At 34.6% G+C, this 22,294-nt stretch overlaps 2 protein-coding genes across 11 annotated transcripts in view; one reads left to right on the top strand and one right to left on the bottom strand.

Moving 5' to 3' along the window:
- LOC107318736 (protein FAM227B-like) overlaps positions 1–22,294 on the top strand; it is a 123,153-nt gene that overhangs the window by 9,906 nt on the left and 90,953 nt on the right. For all 8 annotated transcript variants that reach the window (XR_001557460.2, XR_001557463.2, XR_004308496.1 and 5 more), the window contains one exon: positions 2,525–2,657. The gene's annotated coding sequence lies outside the window, so the exon portion shown is untranslated. The remainder of the gene's footprint in view (positions 1–2,524; positions 2,658–22,294) is intronic.
- Positions 7,561–22,294, bottom strand: part of FGF7 (fibroblast growth factor 7) — a 28,568-nt gene continuing 13,834 nt past the window's right edge. For all 3 annotated transcript variants that reach the window (XM_015872927.2, XM_032446780.1, XM_015872929.2), the window contains exons 3-4: positions 9,168–9,271; positions 7,561–8,708 (exon numbers count right to left, since the gene is read on the bottom strand). In XM_015872927.2, the coding sequence (XP_015728413.1) occupies positions 8,514–8,708; positions 9,168–9,271 (299 nt within the window). In that variant the 3' untranslated portion in view covers positions 7,561–8,513. The remainder of the gene's footprint in view (positions 8,709–9,167; positions 9,272–22,294) is intronic.

Here is a 22,294-nt window from a genome sequence, read left to right as displayed (position 1 = left end):
TGTTCGTTTTACTTTGCTTACTTTGTGTATTGATGCTAGGACCTACATGAGGTATGATTTTCCAGTATTTAGGTTAGGAATATAAATTAAAAACGTATACATTCTATTACCTCAGGTGATCACTGTGTTCTTTATTAAGAAGAGAAGGAAAATATTCAAATAGTAGGAGACGGTGGTTATGTAAAATGGCTTCAATTCAGTACAGCACTTAGATTCCATCTTAATTATTGGCTGGCACACCACATATGCTTCAAATAATAGACATTCTTAAGTATGATTGTGAATCAGGAGCTACTGCGGTATACTTAAAAATCTGTCAATATGCTTAGAATAAAATGTTAGAGTGAGAGTTGGAATTATTTTAAAACTATATTTCAGTATTGTTTCTTTGTGTTGTCAGCAGCTCCCATAATAGGATGCATAAACATGAGCTCTAATAATCTCATGGATCAGTGTATGAGCTCACAACAGTATATGACTTCATGCTGATGCTGCTTTCTTGGGTTCATGTTTCACCCTTTGAAGTGCAATCAGGAAGATCAGGACCACTTTTCTGACTGAATTGCAGAAAGCTTTGTGGTGCTTTAAAATCTCGATCGCAGGGATAGTAAGGATGGGGTTTTTTTCCAGGTAAATAAACACTTAGTAATTCCACTGATACACAGAAAGGTGCCGTATTTTGTCTCATAAAGATACAACGTGTCACACTGAGCAGTGAGTTTAGCTGGGTGTGACCTTGCAATGTTCAATAATGATGAAGTCTAGCTGCGAATATGAGAAATTTCAGACAACCACATTACCTTTCTATCTATTGTGATACAATTCAGCTACAGTATTGCAACTAGCTCTGTATAAAATGATTGAGAATTAAATATATTTCCCCAGTAAATTAAGCTATTTCAGGGGCAAAATCGCCATATACACATTGTATCAGAGCTATGAGTATAGTGAGAGCTCTGATGTCACAGTGTTTGAAAGCTTGTGTGTCTGAGAGTCAAAGTGGGTGGCGACTGACAGTCTCTTTAGAGCTGGTGGTTATCAGGGTAATGCTGAAAAGAAAGTATAGTATTTTGAAGATTATACATATGCTCTAATCCAGTCCTATTATTGCTTTACAGCAGTGACTCTGTTCTGGCACAGCTCTTGTAGCTGTAAAAGTACTTAAATATTATAGAATTAGCCATCAAGGGGGTAATCATACCTGGAGACAGAATTGAGCTGATGAATGCTGATTGTTTCAGTGCTTTCTTTGTGATACATTACAGAAGAGTTATTGTTAAGAATCTAAGAGTAAGCATGCAATTGCAGTCAGGATAGAAGTAATAAAATTCAAATGAAGTACAAGAAAAAATGTATTAATTTCTGAGAAAGCTGCTGAACATGGTAAGCATGGGTTGCTTTTTAGTTAAACAGAAGACTAGGAGGTCTTCCCCATTGATTGTTTGTAGGTGGCCTTGAGGTTATTTCTCTATTAAAAATCCCAAACTAGAAGAAAGGTATAAATATACTTACAGGATTCTTGACTGTACCTGTCCTAGAAGGTTCCCTTGGGAGTGGTATTACCATTAAATACCTCCATGTCTTAACAGTGTTTATGATTCTTAGATTGTACATGTTACTTAATATCCATTTCAAAACTTAGATTTAGAGCAGATTTCTAACTTTAGTTCAAGTTTATTTGGATTTCATGACAATGTGGAACTCATTATCTTCTATGTTGAAGCTGATTGACAAATGCAATAGAAATGTGTTTTTGAAGTAGGGAGAAAATGCAAAAATATTTGCTCAAAACCTTTCTTTATGTCACTCAGTGTTTCTTGAGCAGAATTTTCTTTTTAGTTACAGGCAGAGAAAATTATGTATAGAAATAAAAATACCCTGAAAAATCTAATTTGGAGAAGGTTTACATATTTCAAGGTTATATGTACCAAACCTCAACCGGGTCTTTAACTTGAAAGAGTTGCATAAACCCGCAGTAAAGTCTGTAATGTGTAAAAATAGATAATGGATGAAATTAACTGAAATTTAGTCAGACCGAGAAAAGAAATCCTGAGAAACAAGGATATCGCTGCTATGGCAGAGATTCTATATCTGCATGAAATTTATAGTGTGGGAGCTGTGCAAAATTCTACTGGGATGAATACTGAAAACCACCGACTAAAGTAAATTAAGTATCGCTGCCAGAATCATTCACAACCTCACAAAAAATATGCAAATGTATTAAATTACTGGAATTGGAACAACCACAAAATAAGGATATTTATTCGTGTACAAAGTCAAGCAGAGGTAGAAGGGAGATAGCAAAAAATCTCTGGTTGAGTTTAAAAATGTGAATATAGTTATTTCAGTTATTGGGGTTTTTTCCTTAGCTTAGGGTTGAGCACAAGCATAACATTGTTTACATTTGTTTCCACTGGATATAAGAAAGAAAGTAATTTTAATTTAAATTGGGATGAATCACGGGGCACGTTTCAGAGTAACATCAGCATTTTTCTAAATTTTATTTTATTTATTTATTTCTCAGATCTAAAACCAAGGAAACATGTATGGAATAAATGGAATCTTGAAAGATGTAAGGTTACCACTGCAAATCATAACAGTAAAGGTGCTGCTGCTGACAAACCAACGAGTGAATCTTCTCAGATCCACAGCAGATCGTAAGTCTTGTGAATATTTTTGAACTCATAATGCACGTTGTGTTTATGCATATTGTGATGTAAATTACAGTACGTTGCAAAATCTAATTGTCAACATAAATTACTAGTAATATTTTCACTTTATTTTTGCCCAGAATCAAAATGTCATAGCAATTAAAAATAAATTGATTGGTCATTTCCTCTAATCCTGTTAACAGCTATTTTTTTGCTTCTCCTCTGTCTAGCACGTGGTTCTCATTTTCATTCTTTGTTGCATTCTGTCTTCTACCTCTTTGTCTTCCCTGTCCTGGTGAATCAGATATTTGGCTGTGTTATTCTATGGTGCTAGATGGCTGTTCGTTCTCGTTACTGCTATATTAACATCTTCCTTCACAGTTCTTGTGCTCATGCTGCTTCTCACTTTTTCCCTTTCTGAATGTTTTGTTTCTTCAAATTAGCCAGATTATTCTATCTTGTATCATATCTCCCGCGTCTGAAGTTTCTGTTTTCCTTCCTTCTTTGTTCTCCCACTCTTTTCTTGCTACTCTTAGTTTTCCTTCTGCCCCCAAAGCTTTTCCAATATTTGCCATTTTTTTTTTTTTTTTTCCTATCCTTTTTCTCACATGCTCATGTGATTATGCGCTTTTGTGGATTTAGATCACTCCACCACAACCAAGGTAAGGAAACTTGATTTTTTTTTTGTAAAACAATTCAGAGGAAAACATCTGTGAGAAAACTTATTAATTTGCTGGTCTTAAAGATAAGCTGAAGAAAAAAATCAGAAATTCTTTAGTGATGGAATCAGCCATCACCATGAATGGGGTAAGATGTCTGTGTGCAGATCTCCAGCCTCCACTGTTCTCAATGATACTACTCTGAGAAATGTTGCCAACAGCTGTGTTAAATGGTTAGGAAAAGATAGAGGCTTCTCTCATATTTATTAATGTCAAGGAGAGAATGTTTGGAGCATGCTTGTACTGACAATGTTTGCATGCATGTACTGAGGAAATCCTAAATTAATGAAATGCTGCAGAAATATCAGAGGCAAGGAAATCTAAAAAATTTTCCTTTTTTTCCTGTAGTAGTTCTTTTTGAGTATAATAGAAGGGAGAAAAACAAAGAGAACCACCGTTTCTTTTAAATTGAAAGTCAGTGTAACTCTCTTCATGTTACAGTCTTGGATGGAAATTCTTGTTTTCAAAATTCTTTTTTTTTGTGTGTGTGTGCTGCTTTGTTTGCAGTACAGGTTTTAGAAACAGAAATGCATTATATTGTTGAAAACAATCGTCAGAGGAACATTTGGGTTTAAAATATAATATGCTTTTACAAAACCAAAAGCCAGTGGAAACATTTGCATGATTTTTATAAATTCCAATGGTTTTCTTCTGGTATAATCATGTTCCCTTTGCCTTTTGGACTTTGATCATTGCTGTGTTTTGCTAGTACACAAAAAATAAGAACATGAAGCTCAGTAGAAAGTGATTATTTGCAGAGCAGGTTCAATAAATCACCTCAGTTGTTGGTTATAACAACACTTCTGGCCTGAGTTTGTTTCAATGACAGTACGTCTTTGAAGTCACTGAAGCTATTGTGGTCTTAATGCTTCTTTGCAAAAGAAGATAGAATGACTTCTTTTTTCCTATGAAAATATAATAAAAGGGAGAAGTCTTTCTATTTTAGCTCTTCCTATTATTATCCTATTCTGTGCTCTACCACAGTGCTTTAGGCTCTCAGGGCACTCTCAGTTTTGTTTAATAGTCTCTTGTTCTCATTTATGAACACTGAGAAGCTTGTTGCTTGCCCAGATCCTCTGTGGTGCGTAATGTCCCATGAAATCAATAGGAAAAGGGTGTATAGGCAAGTCAGTGTGTTGTGTCTTACACAAGAATTGAGCATCCATGGTTTCCACATGTTCAATTTCATCTGGAGGTCTCATGTAGCTTTCCCATACTATGCAATAATATTACAGCAACTCAGTTAGACGTAAACAAGCTAACCTTGTTAGCTAGCTTGAACACAGACGGCAGTCTAACCATGACAATATGGTGTCCTGTGTTGTGACCGAAATCACTGTGAATGTAGGCATAAATTCAGCAATATCCCCCCTGCTGACTTGTGACCTGCTGAGATTATTATGGTGATTTAAAACTAGCATGGAAATATGTTTAATGTATTAGCAGCATGCGTCAGGCTTGTACCTCTTTTACTTATATAGGGACTTTGACAGTGTTTTTCTTAAAGTTATGTATGAAATTTATGGCAGAACCAAATTTCAAAGGTCAGTAGATGAATGATGTTAACTCAGCAGTAACTAGCTGATGACTTGGTTTGTGTCTATCAAAACTGATGCTGTCTAAGGTAATAATAAAGTGTGAAAGAGCTGGGACTCTCACCCTAGAGAAGTGGAGAGTTGGAAGGCATCTTATCCATATTTGCAGAAACTTAAAAGGAGGATGCAGAGAAGCTGGAGCTAATCTCTTCAGTGGTACCCAGTGCCAGGACAGGATGTGCAAACTGAAACATACGTTTTGTTTTAACATCAGGAAACCCTGACTGCACTGGTGACTGCGCAATGGAACTCTCCTTGGAGTATCCCTCTTTGGAGATCCTCCAAAGCTGTGTGGATGTGGCTGTGAGCAGCCGGCTTTAGGTGGCCCTGTTGAACAAGAGGTTTTGGACCAGGAGTGCTTCCCAACCTCGATCATTCTGTCCTTTTGTGATTCTGTGTTGGACTTCAGTTTGAAATCATTGTAAACTATGTGCCAAGTATATGAATTATACTTCATTCTCATCAGGAAGTAATTTTCTCTGAGCTGTTCTTTTTTTCTCCACTATGTTATGAGTCAATCTAGTCAAGGGCCAGAACTCTTAGTAAAAGCGTTTCCTAACGAAATAAACCTATTTTAGTAATCTAGCATCTGCCTTCTAAACAGAGTTGGATAAAACCTCCTATTTGTTATGTCTGGAGTGTAAAGCAGGCTTAGAATTGTCTGGAATGCTTGAGATTTACAAGCTAGCTTTCTTCAGCCAGGTATTGCAAAGTTATTTACAGAGCTCAGGTCTTAACACTTGGTGGTTTTTAGTTGCTATATGACCGATTTGCAGATCAGTCAATTTGCAATCAGTTTGGCTTGCAAATTTTTCTGATCAAATTCTGCAGCTCTGTTTTATATAAAACTGTGTAAATGTTCCTGGATTTCTGTGTAGAAGACAGTTTTAAATTAAAGGTAGTCTCAAATTTGATAATCTTGCTTTCTGTTAATCTTTTCCACTCTGTACTGGAAAAGAACAAACTAGGATGTGTTTTAGCCTTTAAGACTGTTAAAGTGCCAAAAAACAAAGAGAAAACATGAGAAAAAAGGAAAAAATTTGTGGTTTTTTTCTTGATTACAACAGCTCTGTTCCTAGGTCAACATAAGGAAGGTACTGCAACACACTAGGGATTTGAGCTTGGGCATCTTTTCCTGAACCATTCACCTGTAGGCTATATGTCAGATAAAACAGTAAAATGTAAACCAGCTTTGGTTTACCTAATTGGGATGGTAGTATGATAACTCACTGTATAAAATATAGAGTAGTATGTGCAGATTACCTTAGGGACTCAATAATTGCTTGACTATATGCTTATATTCTTGACCAACATAATCAAAAGATCTATAGAAGAACCTATCTGTATTTAATTTAAGCAGTATTTTGCATATATTTGCATATGAATATACATACTTGCACACAAGTTTAAACTTCAGTTGAGCTTTAAAACACAACCTTTGGGAGATTTTGCTCTTTCCATTTTCATTTAAAGGCTTCAACTAAGCTAATTTATATCTAGAAACTTTTGCTAGTATTTTAATGGTAATTGTGAATAGGAACTTTATTTCAGTGTTTATATATTCATAGAGAAGTGCAGACAGTTTTCTGCAAAAAGTATTCTTTGATAGTACAGTCTGTTGTTTTCCCTGAACAAGCAGTAGATCAGGCAGCAGAAGCACAGTGAAGGTTTACTGATGGAGTAATGACAAATTTTCTGCATGGTTTGGTTCATATCTACACTTCAGTTTTTGATATAACTAGGTCAAACTCCACAAGTAACTTCCAAATTATTGTATTCATTAAGCAAATAGATATTAAAAACAATATATATGTATATATGTATTTCTTAAAGAGAATTGTTGCAGGCAGTTCTGTGTGAGTGCAGTTTCAAAGAAGATGTCTCAATATGTAAAAAAAAAAGGGATTGTGTCTAGATACCTGTGCTGAAAAGTAGAGCATTTAAGTCCATTGACTCCACCTGACTCCATCCCAAGTCGGTAATGATCATGCAGCAGCTGTTTTAGCTAAATTTTGCTGATCTTTGAGCACAAATCACAGTGCTGAGAAAACTTGTAGGCAAACTGAACAGAATGAAATAACTTTTTGGTCATGTAGGGCTTACTTTTGAACACTTTGATACATAGAAAAATAGTTGTGTCTCTTCTTTATCATGTCACGTGGATCTTGGCTGGTGTTTCAGATTAGTCGTATGGGTTCTTACACTGTTCTCTGAGTCTCGGTTCCACCATCTGAGGATTTATTCTGCAACTTTCTTTTACCTAGTATAACTCGGAGCTGCTATTAAATCAACTTGAGTGTGTGGCAAAGATTTTCTACGTTTTTGCATTGTTTCCTTTGAGATGTCCATTGTGCGATTTGCTGCAGGCTGTCATTTTTGTCTGCCATCCAATGTATGTTGGCAAGAGGGTTGTGTACTAGACTTTGTGTCTGGTCACAGAAAAAAATTCATGCATCTCAGCCAGACCATTTTGTTATTCCTTTAGAATTAAAAGCATATGAAACAGATGCAGCTTAATCAGTTTTTTTTTCTTGATTTTTTCTTTTTTTTCTTTTTTCTTTTATAAATAACATTTAAATAACTTAAAACAATAAGTTCAAATACAACTTAAAATAAAGTTTAATGCTGTAACAACAGAAAAAGCATGTATAAGGTTGGAAGAAAAAAAAAACCAAACAACAAACAACATTATTAAAAGCTGTATGCCCTAGCAGGAATTATACAAAAGATAGGATATGTTACATAAAATACCTTAATATGTCTGAATTTTTTCTTCGTCGTTATATAAATTGTTACTTTGTGAAAAGTGAGATGAAGTATGTTATTTATTCCTATTATTTTACATACACTATTTTGAAACATCTTTTAGAGCAGCATTAAGTATTTGTTTCATTAATAGATAGGAACATTTTTGTAGTAGAGTAAACTTAATTTTTCCAAACTAACTCTTTTATCTGAAATGCAACAATAGACATTTACACGATTATATATTTTTTCTGATCATATAGTTTATGTATAGGTTATCGGTTTCTTGGGGAAGTATTTAAAATACTGCTCAGCCTCCACACTTACTATTGACTTGATAATCTGACAACTCGTTCCAGCAGCCTTAGAGTCTGACATATTTTACACAACATTATCATCTGCTTATTATTATTATAGCAGCCATATTTAAGAAGCAGATTGTTTTCTGTTTTTGTTTTTTTTTGTGTTTTTTTTTTTCTTTTTTCATTTAAATTAAATATTATCAGATAATCAAGTCATGAATTATTCTTCAGGGTAAATTAATTTAAGAAACTACCCAGTTAAAATGACTAAGATAATGATTGTACAACTCTTTAGAATTCTTTACAGCTTTTAGTTAGGAAATCTGGTTTTGCGTATATTTTCAAATCTTTTCCACGTAGTCTCTTAAAAATAAACATAAATGCGCAAGTCCAGCTTGTTCAGTTTCTCAGTAGTATTCCAGCCTCTCTTGATACCTTGTCAAATAATCTTCTTAAAAATAATCTTCCTGCTGGAACTAGTTCTGTACAGATCGTGTATGATTAGGATATTGCCAGAGGAAGAAAGTGGGATGCTCTGTGTTCTTTCTTTGTTTTTTTACCCTTCATTGGAACACCTTTGTGGTTTAATGTAATAAACATCTCTTTTCCTTTGTGTGTCCATTTTGCAGAAGCATATGTATTATAATGGTTTTCTTCAATTAGTTCTATGAAGTTGCAATCCTCATTGCATACTTTCTGTTGAGAATAAATAATTTAGAGTAAAATGAATACAAATGTTTTTAAAAAACAATCAGAGAATACTTAGATGGAGGGAGATGGGAGAAAAAGGTTCATCACAAAAGCTACGTTTTTAATATTATGAATATTAAACAAATTGATATACTAGTGATAAATAATATTATTAACAGTGATAATAAATAAATTACACTTCTGAAACCTGAGTATTGAATACTTCAGCTTTGTATGTTCTAACATCTTGAGTTTTAAAAAAGTGCACAAACTCCAACAACTAAATTTTGAAAGTGTGTATGAAAGTTGTGCACACATGGGATACATTTTAATTTTTTAGGACTTTCTGTCATACAACCTGTTTCACACAAAGTATGACATCTGTTTTTCAGAGAGTTGTGGGGATTGTTAGAGAAGTTAGCAGGGTAGTTGTGTACACAGTTGAGGAGAATTTAGCTTCCATACCTTTCCATAGAGTCTTCCTGACTTGTTCATTGCTAGAAAGTATTCACTTTCCACTCCTTTGATTGCCACTATTCCAACTGCCACTGTTCGGATTTCTAGAATACCTGCAAATGTATACAGGAAAAATTACACCGATGCAAAGTATCTGTTTTCAATTCTACCTTTATGATTTCTTAAACAAATACAATTCTGTGCTTATCGAAAATTCTTATCTGCATTTATTAGAAAAAGTATTTATTTATTCATGTGAAGAAAGGGCTAGATTTTTAAAATCTCTATATGTGATCATCACGGCCACTTACAATCTGTAGGATAAATTTTAAATATCTACTGAAATTGAAATGTTAGAAATTTTTATATTTTCAAAGAATTGATGGATGTTAGGATTTATTGTACTCCGGGTTTCATTTAGAAGAATTACATCCGTAGCCATCAGGGTTCAAGGAATTTGTGTAAAGCCTTTGTTTTGAAGACACGTGTAGCTGTATCACAAATGAACAAGTGTAAACCTTGCAACTTGAAAGTGATAGGAAACAGACCACAGTGTCTTATATAAGATAAGGTATTTGTTTGACCTTTGCATGCTTTTATGACTGATAGGAATGGGCAAAGATACCTGTATTTGAAAATAATTAAAAATTGCACTGAGACCTTATTTATTCAAAACCAGAAAATAATGAGTGTTTTTCTGTATGTTTCTTTAAGTTTTTATCTGGCGGATGTGTATCAGCAACAGTTTTCTATAGTTGCTTTGATAACATTTAAATTACTTGCAACGTAAAAAAAGTATACTTAGGTTAATTTAAGATGTTAAGGAATGCTAGGTTGTTTTCAAGCTTAAACATTACTATTGTTTTAAGTAATGGTTTAGATTTACATTTCTGAGTTTGAGATGTTTTTCTCCATATTGGGTCACATACAGAACTTTGTGCAGGACTGTTTGCCTTGTGACTTGTAGGAAAAAGAGTCCTTCAGGGCCAGTTCAACTATAGGCAGAAACTCAACAGCTAAGCACAGGGAGAGGAGTGAGGGAGGAGGGGAGAACTGCGTCAGCTGGTCTCCTGACCAATGACCTTCCTCTTGAATAAAACCTTTCCTTTCAAATCTGTATTGACTCTTTACAGCTACCTCACGTGATAATATTTTTGTCATTAGTTATTTTTTTAGAAGGCATGAATGCTGCTGCTGTTTCTTTTCCTATACTTTCTCTATATCTTAATATTAATAACATCCATCTTGCTGTCTTCCCTTCCTTGATACTACAATTGTATCAGTCTTGACATTATTACTTACTTTTTTTCACTCCCATTTTCCCCACCAGTAGGTTAGTCACCTCTTCTATTGTTGTGTGCCCTGCTGGGCATTCATTTCTCTGAACAGTTTTACTTCTTAATGCTAAGCCAACTTTAAGTAAAGCTTTCAGAATTCTTTGAGAAGTCTCACTCTGCTGCAGGCCTAACAACAGTTCTTACAAAGGGCAATTTCTAACCGAAACTTGCAAAAATTGTATTAACTTTCATTTAAATTTCACTTGAGAGAAACCACAGCAAGGCTGAAAAACAGATGAACATCTGCATCTAGCCAAACAAAAAATATGAGAGTGGAAGGGATCTCTGGGTCATCAAGTCCAGTGTTCTGCTAGCCTGGGAACTGCATCAGATAATTCTCTTTTCATAAACGTTGCCAATACTAAATTGGAGTTGTTATTTCTTTGCCCCCAGTGTTTCCGCCAAAGGCTGTTCCAGAGCTTGATTTATTTTAATGCCTACAGACTCTGTAGTAATTTGCAATCTGCATTTTTTCAGCGACAGTTTATATCCATTTGCTCTCCTGCCTATGCTTGCCATTATCTGAAGGAGAGGACTTTTTCTTTTTTGAAGTTTATGTTTGAATTTTCTATTTATACAGAACTGAAAAAAATGAAAGATTCAGAATGAGTTCGTAAAACAAGCCATTCTAATAGGAATGTAGGTTTCCTTGAGTAAGCTGCCGTTGGCTGAAGCTACGGGACTAAGAAATACTACTGCTTTTAAAAAGGAAATGCCAAAAGCTTTTGCCTAAGGCAATATTATTATTAGAATTTTTATGTTATTTTAGCCTTTTTTTTTTTTTTTTTTTTTTTTTTGTTAAACGAAGTAGATATTGACATACTAACCTGTAGGAATTACTTTATTTCATTTTTGGGTATTTGTTTTTCTACTGTGTACTCAGTTCAGATAGAAATGTTGTTTATGTGCATGCTTAACATCATCTAAATAAAACTCAGAATAGTTCTTCCGGTTGATGAGTTCAGGATAGAAATAAGAAAAGCAGAAATATTTTAAAATCCTCTTGCAGAGAAAATCTGAATGACAAATGTTACCAATCAAAATGATATTCTATACATTCTTTGAAATGACAGTTTATGTGATAGATGTATTCAGAGATCATTAACGGGCTCTACATTGTATTTGTTACAATTTGTGCATGAAAAGCAATGGATTTGTAATTGAAGACATAAGTTTACATTCATAAATTATTGTGCGTATGTGATACTGTATTATTGTACGCTCCTCAGAATTGTAAGCGATTATGTGCCCCCAGAATTAGGATTAGCTTTACATAAATAACGTTCAACACCCTGACACAGAAGTGATGAGATATCCAAAGATGCCTTTGAATTGCACATTTTTAAAGTATTCTGTCTATCTGTGCATCTTTCCATAAATTTTAGTGACGGAATATGAGATAAATAATTATACAAACTTTATGTCACATTAAAAATGTTGTACTATTGGCAACATTCAAGACAAAGAAGAGAAACCAGATAGAGCTCTCTGGAAACAGCGCTTGTATGTTCATGATTCTCTTCAGAGAATGTTGTGGCCTATCACAGACTGCGTGTACTCATTTTTCTGCTCCTACTTCTAGATCGTTGCTATTCTATTATGTCTTAACCAATCCCCAAACAAGAAATTTTCCCTTTCTAGCAAAGCATTTATTAGATTTAGGTCTCCGAGGCAGCATCTTGTGCACTTCTTTACTCGAATCATCACTAAGCTTCTCACTCTATTTTAAGATGTATGATGCAAATTCCTTAGCAAGATGACAGCATATGGTAAACTTACTTTCCTTCTCCAGTCTCTGCCTCAGTAACTCTTCTATTTATTTCAGAAATGTAGCATTACTACAATTAATCAAAATTTTAAATTAAATCATATAGGAAAGGGAAACATTTCTAGTAAACTTTTGGAAAACTGAGACATTACAAATAATCTTTTGTATGGAACTTACTTGTTCTGTTCGTTACAAAGTGTCATGGACGTTTAAGAAAGTAAAGTTTTCCTTTATACAGAAACCATGCAAAGAAGCTGCTGAGGTTGAGAAGTCATATGCAGAAGGTTTATTAATTTATCTATACCAGCACCACAGTTATGTCACATGGTTAAATTTAATGTCCAATATCAGGGGCCTTCCACAGACAATGAAGAATGATTTTTGAGTAATATTAAATCTAACATGGACAGACTTTTCATTACTTTTTTAACTGCTTTACAAGTTGCTTCTGAGCACACAAGACATAAGTTGACCAACTTTTCCCTCCACACCTATTAAATAATTAAAGGAATCTTTATGCTTATAAGTAATGCCATATGACTGTGAAAACATCAAATCTACTTTTCTGTTTATTTATTTTTTTATACTTAGCCTGATTTAAACCCAAACTTTGAGGTTAAAGAGATGTGCATAATGAAATCACTGTCTCTTCAGATTATAATTTTATAATGATAAAACAAAAGTGAATTTCTCTAATATAGCACCAGAGTAGGAAATTGATAGAGGATATAAAAAAATAAAATAACAGCCATAAGATTGAGGAAGTGCATTTTAGTTGTCCTTCCTTATTTAATTTCCATTCAGAATGTGTGTTAAGATACCAAGATACCAAGATTATAGAATATTTATAGAACATTATAGAATATGGCATTATAATCATATTAGCATGTCTTTCTTTTTTGTGTGTTCCTGATAACTCCATTACTACAAGAGAAATGATGGTAAATAGATACTAAGGTTTTTTGTTATGAATAGGAAACAGATCTACCAGTAGGTGTCATGAGGTAAGAAATCTGTTCAACCAGAATTTTGTCAACCACAGATATTTTCTGTTTCTTCTGTCAGTTCTGTTCTGGTGATTTTTGCCAAGAGGATGCTGAGGAAAAATAAATCAGCATTTGAGCCGATATGGTTATGCTTATGTTCTTAACGTTTATGGTTTGTAGTACAGTTTTCATTGTTACATTTAGACAAGTCTGTGAATGAAATCTTTTCTGCTTTGAAATTCAGTACCACTATTAAGTCTTTGATAGGACAAACCAGGAAGAACATTTGGCTTACTGGAAAGTAACTCAGTAATCTCATTCATAAATGCTGGAAGGCCTTTGATTTTGAGTAACTGGTGTTATTAAAATCAGTGACAGTACAGCAGTTTACTCTAAAGATTAGTTTTATTGGCTTTATGTGGATAGTGATGTCAGCCAAGCAATTCTTACCATTCTGATGAACCATTTTTAACAGCACTTAAGACATGAATTTACCATGAAAGAAAATGTGTTAGTTTCATTGATCCCCCACTGTGAACCCAAGTCTTTGTGCTTAGTTCTTATTAGCTGAATCAGTGCAAGTAGGTAAATCTCAGTAACTGCAGAAAAATGATAGTAGAAGAAATGTTGTGCTGTTTTTTGTAGGCAATTTTATACCTAAAGTGTATAAACCATAATATCTATAGAACAAAACGGTGAGCTGTTTTATATGTGGGATCTATTGTTGTCTGTTCCCAAATGTTGGTTTAGCACCTGATACTTCAGAGAAATGATGAAGAACTAAATTGGACAGTCAGAAATTCTGCTAAGGATAACCTCTACCTCTTCTCCACAGTTTAATAGTACAACTTTCATTGTCTTATTTCAGCAAGTCCATTCTTTGAGGCTTCCTTGTGAAGTAAAAAGTTCTAATCCTTTCAGTGTCTATTCACAAAAAAAGAAAAATTCACCAAGACAGAAGAGGAAAGAGAAAAGGTTTTGAGAATTGTTTCATTCAAGTACCCTTCTAAAATTCTAATAATTTCAACATTTCTTAAAGACAATCTTAAATGATTAAGATGATGATGATGGTTAAGTTCACAAGGCCAAAAACCAATCAAGTTTTATAGAGGATTGAGTTAACAATGAAAATGTAAACTGTGTTTTCCAGTTGCTTTGTCTGAAGAATCCATGTAAAAATTTAGGAAAGGTTTAAAAGAACTTGAATATACAACAAATTAGCTGGGAAAGAAATCAAATTAAAGCCAGAAAGAGAGAGAAAAAAACTGAAAATGGGCATGTAAAACTGAAAACAACTGTCATTTCTATTAAATCAGCATGAAATTCCAAACAATTTTATATGGTTGTACGGTCAGCATATCAAATATAGCTCAGAGTTGCCAGAGTGAATGAAGATTCCTGCAGACCTGAAAATCTGTCTGGTGTACTTAAAGGTCACCCATCTGAGATAGCCTATGATTTCTCTTTAGAAAATGATGTCTATGGATGTTGGCAGCAGTATTTTTAACCACTTGAGGCAAATTAAATATCAGACAGTTGATACAAAATCCAGTAGAAAAAAAAAATACGGAAAGTAACCCAGTAAGTTAACACAGCAGTTTTCGTGTGTGGAATATACTTCTGTTTTTGGAGACAAATGCTTTGTGGTCTAGAATGGCAGCTACTCAGTGCTTTATACATATACTTGTGTACCTGGGGACTTATTTCATGACTGTGACTTGGAGAACAGGACAGTACCTTGGGCTGGAAATTTAAGTAGAAAAATTGGCATTTCGCTAAATCAGTAGCACAAAACTGAGCTTTCTCCTGTGCAATTTTTTTTTCCTTTGCTGGTGTTACTTGATAGTTTTGTTTTGAATCGCCTTTGGTTTCTGTGCTAAAGGACAGAGAACAAAAATACTCAGCAAGCCATCTTTTCACATGGCAGGGAGCTGCTCCAGTATGTTGGGTGATAAGATTGTGGGAGGTTTAAGAAGAGCTTTTCAAGAACACTGCCATCTCTTTTCCCAAATGTGTGATATGTTGTTGGTATCCACTGAATGTTCCATTGTATTTCTGGTCACTACTACTGTTATTAGTTAGTATCAGAATGTCTTTAGGCATTAATACAAAGAGAAATGTTTACATCCAGTAGATTCTTCAGCAAAGCCAGCAGTAATTTCATCCCAGTATTCTTCTGTTCTGCTGGGTATATATGTTTAAGGGTAAGATGGAATTTTGCCTACTGCTGCAAAGAATGCTGTAGTCTTCTAAATGCTCAAAAAAAGGGAAGAAGAAATGGCAAAGTAGGTTTTGAATGAAAGAAAAGCAAAATAAAATGTCCGTATATTCTTTTATACTTCTGCTATTTTCTTTCAGAATACTGACAATATATCGAAAACTTTTAAAAATATACTAAATGCTTTAAAATACTCTCTATAATAAATATATATTTGTGGTTCTTAACTGTCACCTCTCTGAGTACTGCAGTTGATAAAGCATTCTATTGATGAATTTTTGAGGAAAGGAGGCTGGCACTGACAACTAAACACTTGTGACTTAATGTCTTCGTGCATCCTTTCCTAGTCAGGATCATCTTGATATAAAACATGAAATTTCAAATGGGGAAACAGAAGGTAGAAAAAACTTGGAAGGAGAATAAGTCAAAACAAAGTGGAACTTCTAAGATACGTCTGACTTGTGTTTCTAATTAAATTTAGAGTACATATTTATGAATTCAAGTGACTTTTAGAAAAATGATTCAAGGCCAAGAAAAATGCACTCATTGCTTACAAGACGGTGCCTTATGGTTGTTAATGCAATTTGTTCTTTTGATCCAGGTTTTACTGATTTAGTGTTTGTTTGTACCCCTTAAAACAAGGAAATACAAATCACTACAGTCAGTTACACAAGAGTTTCCTAAAGCTTTCTCAGTGTTACTTGTGCATGTGTGCACTGAGAGAGGCAGCACGATAAATTTGTTCATCAGCTGCAATACTGCATCTGAAATGCTTCTCCAGAGGAATCTGTCAGTGTTGGATTTCTGAAAGTAAATGGGTAGTTTCTTTAAGAAGTTTTGTAAGTCAGTGGTTTAAAAAAGTAGTAACCCATAGGAGTATATATGTGAAGTATTAGTTTGTGCTTAAGTTATTTTATTTCCTGATCCTATTTTAAAACTTATGCATTTAAAAGTTTGTATTTTGGTTTGTATTTGTGTTCTCATTCTCTCTCAAATCTAATGGTAACAAATAATGTTACTGATTTAAGAGATAGGGTAATATTTAGTTATTTTTCTATAATCCCCCCATTGTTAAATTGTAACTGACAGAATGTCAAATTTGCTTTTCTATGTTACATACTCTTTAGCAAGAGAGCGGAAGTGTTTAGCAGGTGGTACCTTGTAGAACATATGATCATATTCTCTGTAAGTAGAAATAGGTCTAAAATTACACATCATAATAGTTTTCATAGCAGAGATTAGGTTGTCCCCCTTCTCAGGAATTTTCTGTCTGTAGATATATTCTGAATAAGCCATTATTTGTGGTAACAGAAAACAAGGTGCCAGACCTGTCTCATAAGTATGTATATTCAATATTCACTGTCACTTCCCACTTTTCACTGCAATTTGCTTACTTCTCCCTGTGACACTCAGAAGATGGATTTTATGGCAGAAAGACATAGCATATTTTGCTATTATGGCAGAGACCAATATGAAAGACTGAAAAAGTTTTCGTTTAGAGGCTTTGTGTCGTATCCATGCACACATTTACTGTGTATGCATAGACTATCAGAACCATTCTAGATATGCAGATGGCTATAAAAATGACCTGCACATAAGCAATGTACAAGTCTGTCAAGGATTTTCAGCAGAGCAGCTGAAGGCACTGCCTCAGTGAGGTCCCAGACATCTGGATACCATCGACAAATACCCAAAGCACTTAAAACTCCTGGTTTCCTCCTGTATGTGGTTTCCAGGCAGGAAAACTGTAGTTGTATAAGGAATTGTAGTTATTGATAGAGAAGTATTCCTAGAGGACGCAGTTCAGCATCTTTTTTGGCCGAGCATCCTCAAGAATTTGCTTATAAGATTCTGCATGCAGAACAACTGTTTAGTTAAGCATCAGTGGCTGATATTTAATAAGTTTATTTTTGCAGTTCATTGGGCACGAGAACAGTAGGTGTAATATATAAAAATTATGAACTGCTAAACAAAAGTTCATCAAAATATTGTTGTACTTTGTTGGATTTTCATATACATATGGTTTAAAGATTACTTCGTTGACATTTGAAGGTTCGTAAATGTATCCACTGTTTCTTAAGACTAAAAATTGATTAAAACATGGATTACTAGATAGAACAGCTTTCTAATAAGGACATCGTTCTGGTGGTGTTCAACAGCTGACTGGTTTCAGTGTTGGCAGCGTGTCAAGGATTCTTTAAGAAGCTGCTAACTTAATAATTCCATGAAGGCAGAAAAGTAAAAGATCAGAACCAAAAAGAGGAAAGAAGGCTCAGGAAGAAGCTAAAATAACTGTTTACAAACATCATTATTTTACTTACAAGATGTGTACTTGGATTTGTGTTTACCATTATGTCAGAAAAGGAAGGAGTAAGCTAAGTTCCTCTCCTAAGTCTGCACTGTGCAAAGTATTTGGAGTTTCACATGCATCACCAAAGGTATAATCTGTCCATCTGAATATGTATTACTGGTATCACAGCACAAGAAGTCTGGTTTGAATAGCAGCCTTTTTACTCACAAACTTATCATATTTGATCTGCAGTAAGAAATATTAAAAGCAAAAATATGTTTTCTAGTTACTTTTCAAAGTGAATGATAAATGTGAAGCAGTGCTCATTGTTTTACAACACTCAGTAAATCTTACCTCCACTAAGTACTGCAGTGGAGTAGTGTGGATTTCAGTAACTGAATTGCAGTGAATTATTGCTGAAGAGAAATAGCTTCGGATTTCTGAAAGTATTTTCCCTTGTACTGTATCATTTGGCTTTGTTTTTATGTTGACTTTCTGCTAATGTTGGTGGGTTAGATAGATTTGCAAATCAAATGCATCCTTCTTCATTTGGAATGACAGCGTGTTAAGAATTGAGCTAAGCTTAAAATCACCTCTCCTTTGAATGTCTCTTGGGAACACTGGTGCTTGCGACCACTTTCTTTGCAGTTTTTCTGTTGAGTTGATCTTCAGAATCAAAAGGGTGTGACATTTTTCTCTAAAGTAGATTGAAAAACTGTGGAACTTTTCAGCTGAAACGTCTCACTTGTGAACAGCAAGTGAGTGGAGTAACCTGCTGTCCCAGTCAGTCATTCACTTTATCATTAAACTAATTTAGAACCCTTCAGTTTTGCTCAGCTCCACGGTGCATATAAATATTTTCTTGCTCAGCTTCTTATATAATGTTGTTGTTTCTCGTTTCTGTTGGAAAGTAAATTTCCCTCCAATAAAAACTGCCTTGCAGCTAAACATATGGTTCAGTGAAAAATAATAGTATATCTTCTCAAATTAATGGTATCCTATAAAATCCTATTCTTAACCCCCAGACTGAAAAAGCACTCTCTTATTATAGCATTAATAATTTACTGGTATTAAAAATGGAAAAAAGGATGATGGAATGCCTGTTTACAGAATAGTTACAAGTGTTTAAAAGCACTATGAAGATTAATAATTTAGTGCTGAACAACAAATCACGGTCATATCACAGATATCTCTAGCATTTAAATCTCCCGTGGTAATTTCACTGGAATGAACTGTCTCTTTTAGTGCTGCAGATGTTTAGGATCCAGCTTCAGAACAGCGAAACTCTGTGAAACTGCCGATTAGCCTTTTCACAGCAAAATGAGATGTGTTCATTTAGTGATACATAAATTCTCAAATTCAGAGCTTCAGTCCCTACAGCTCTTTTGCTAATTTAAAACATGGAAAACTGCACATTAGACCAGAGTGTCCTATAAATAAATCAACTTTTTCTTCAGTATTTGTCACTATCCTGTTTCATGTTTTCATGTAAGAAAGAGCTGTTGTCTTGGAAATATTCCCCAGTGTCACCGTGGGTTAAATTTCCTTCCCCTTTCCCGTGCAGAATTAGCAATCATTGCTGATGTAAAATTAGTTGTGTCTTTTCATTGGGAGACTTTTTCATCTGTTTTTCTAAGAAGAATAATCCATATTCAGATATTTTCTGTTGGTATAAGAAATGGATTACTTGTCAGTTTTGTGCTCTGAAGAATTTCATTTCCTGGTGCATTTTACGTGATATAACAGCTGGGTAAGGTGGCTGCAGGCAGTAGGAAAGATGGCATAAATGTATCATGGCACTGCTGGGCTCATCCAGTTAAAGGAGGCAAAAATGCATCAAAACCAGAACTTGCTCTTTTTCGTATGCAGTATCCCCTCACTCACAAGGACTGGCTGTTTTGCTCTGCATAGTGCAGTGTCTCCAGCCATTCCTGTGCCAGCTTTTCTGATCCCTGACAGGGGCTTGGGAAACAAACAGTGTAGCTGCATGCTGGGGACAAAAAGAGTCTAAAAATTTCCCTCCTATTCTCTCAGGATTATTTAGAACTGTACATTGTTGACAAACATTACCGAGATCTATTTTTAAACGCTCAGGGAATGATCATAATGACATTCTTAGGGCTGAAATCTATATTATTATTTTAAATATACAATGAAATGCATTTTTTTCATAGTGAAAATGTTCCCCTATGCAGCTAGTAACTGAATTATTTAAAGTCAGTAAAATTCAAAAAGTGAACACATAAAGAAGCTGGCCGCAGTATTCCAGAGCTTAATTTTATACTGAAGAGCCACTGGCATAGGGATGAATAATTTTAAGTTGTTTTTATTTTTGGACTGAATGATTTTGTTTCACACAGTTCAGAAAATTTAATTCTTAACTACTGCAATCTCTGCTGGGATAGATACTCAGCTTTTCCTACTCTAAGTACTTAAGTCAAATGTAGGGCCAATGCTACCCAACTGAATGCATTTCAGTTAGATTTCCAAATCAGATCTGCTACCTGGGGTAGGACCAGCTGAAGACAGACATCTAAATACATCAATTACATTACCCACAACACATCAAGCAGTGCATAATTCCTTTCAAGGTACAAAATGTAAGAAGCTGCTAAGAAAACCACACTAACCCCTTCCTGCACCAGAGTGGGGAGTGATAGAAACCACCTGGCTCATTCTTTTTGCCTTCAAAACATTGCTGGACGTATATTTATATGACATGGTCTCTCAAATTGTTCTGTTTGCTTCCAACAAATAATTTAGATTTTAGTTGAATTTGAAAAATATGTATTAGACCAAACACTGAAATGAAAGCTAATGGAAAGAGAAAATGGGAAAAAAAAACCACAACCTCAAAACTTGAATTTAAAAAAAAAAAACAAAAAACCAAACAAATGATCTAACCTAATTCCTATAAATAAATAAGGATTTTTATACCTGATATTTCTTTTGTCATACTCACAATAGGGATCAAAAAGTGTGCTAATTATCCAACAGTCTTTTTGTCTTGATTATTTGTATGTTTTTTGTAAATAGCTTAATAGATCTTTACCTTTATTTCATCTGATATCATTAATTTACTTCTAGTTAATGAACACTTCTCAACAAATTCTGTCCAATGTATCATCCTGATTATGAAAATCAATATGGTATTTGCCATTTACATGCACACAGGCAGGTTTTTAAAACCTCTCTTTCTATTTACATGACCAGATATTGATGAATGTGTTACTTTCCTCATGTTAATCTCTAGGACTTTATTATCTTTATGATTCCACAGCAAAACTGAGTAAAACAGCAGCAGCGGTGGAGAAAACTGTTTCTCTGACTCAGGACCAATTAGTGTTGCCAGAGCAAATATACTGTGGGAGCTATAGCTAAATATCTCTTTAATTTTATATTTATTTTAAACGCAACTCCAATTATCCCGTTTCAAAATCATTCCTAAGTTTTTTTCAGTCCTGACTACGAATGTTGGGATGTAGTGAAAAGCAGGTGTTCACCATTTTGAATTTGCTGACAGAAGAAGTTATGCATACACTTAGTTTTGCCCACACGTGTAATTATCGTAAAGTAAGTGAGAAAACTATTGCAGCTGATGTCATGTAAGTGTTTCCCGAAGTGAATTCCTTATAATGCCATCTGTGGCTATTTGCAGCAGATTCTGAAATGTGATGGCTTTGTACACACATGCCTGGGGTGTATAGCTAATTATTTTCATTTTCATAGTATGTGCTGACAGATCTTCTTTTCCAGAAAGATTCTGTCATAACAGCACTTGTGGTGGCCATGAAACCCAATTCCAGTAGCAACTGGGACCGTTCATCACGTTGCACATAGTAATAAGCACCTTGCACCATCTGTCACTGGTGCACAGCCTTTCTGTGCTCTGCTTTTCTGAAGTGTAACATGGAAATAATGTTCCAGCATTTTAGTTGAAGTTATTCATTCACTTAGAAGAAGAAAGACGGGCTCTAGAACTACTTCCAGTGATGTGGTAATGTAACGTTATTTTCTGAAGAGAAGTTATCAGTCCCAGCTAAACTGTGGAATGTCACAGAGTTAAGACAGCAGACTAAACAGTTAACAGAGCAAAGCCTTAGCCACATTACACGAAGAGTTTCTTTAAAGCACATTTTTGTTATGCCTTATTGGTTTGCGTACTCAATGCTGTTTCTCTAGCTCTTATTCTGATTGTTACACCCCCAAGTGTAAATCAGTGCAGTTCTGTTTATTTCAGTTACATTATAATCATTTAAGTCAGCAAAGGGTACACAGAGGGAACATATAAAAGGGAAATTATGAAGCTGGAAAGCTGCTGTGCCTTATCAGCCATTTGTTCATGTTACCCCAATAGCCACCTTACAGGGTAGTTTAGAATGGGATCTTCTGTGTGTACTGCTGCCTCATTCTGCCTTTCTTAAGCACCTGGCTCAGAGTGAACAAGTCCCTTAGAAAGATTAAAGAGTCCTTTTGATAGAAATTAACACAACATGATTCAGTTCAATTTTAAAACATTACCAAATTGGTCTGCTTT

This window comes from Coturnix japonica, chromosome 10 (assembly GCF_001577835.2).
Source record: "Coturnix japonica isolate 7356 chromosome 10, Coturnix japonica 2.1, whole genome shotgun sequence".
NCBI lineage: Eukaryota > Metazoa > Chordata > Aves > Galliformes > Phasianidae > Coturnix > Coturnix japonica.
The sequence above is the reverse complement of the archived record's forward strand: the minus strand, read 5'-3'. Positions and strand labels throughout refer to the sequence as shown.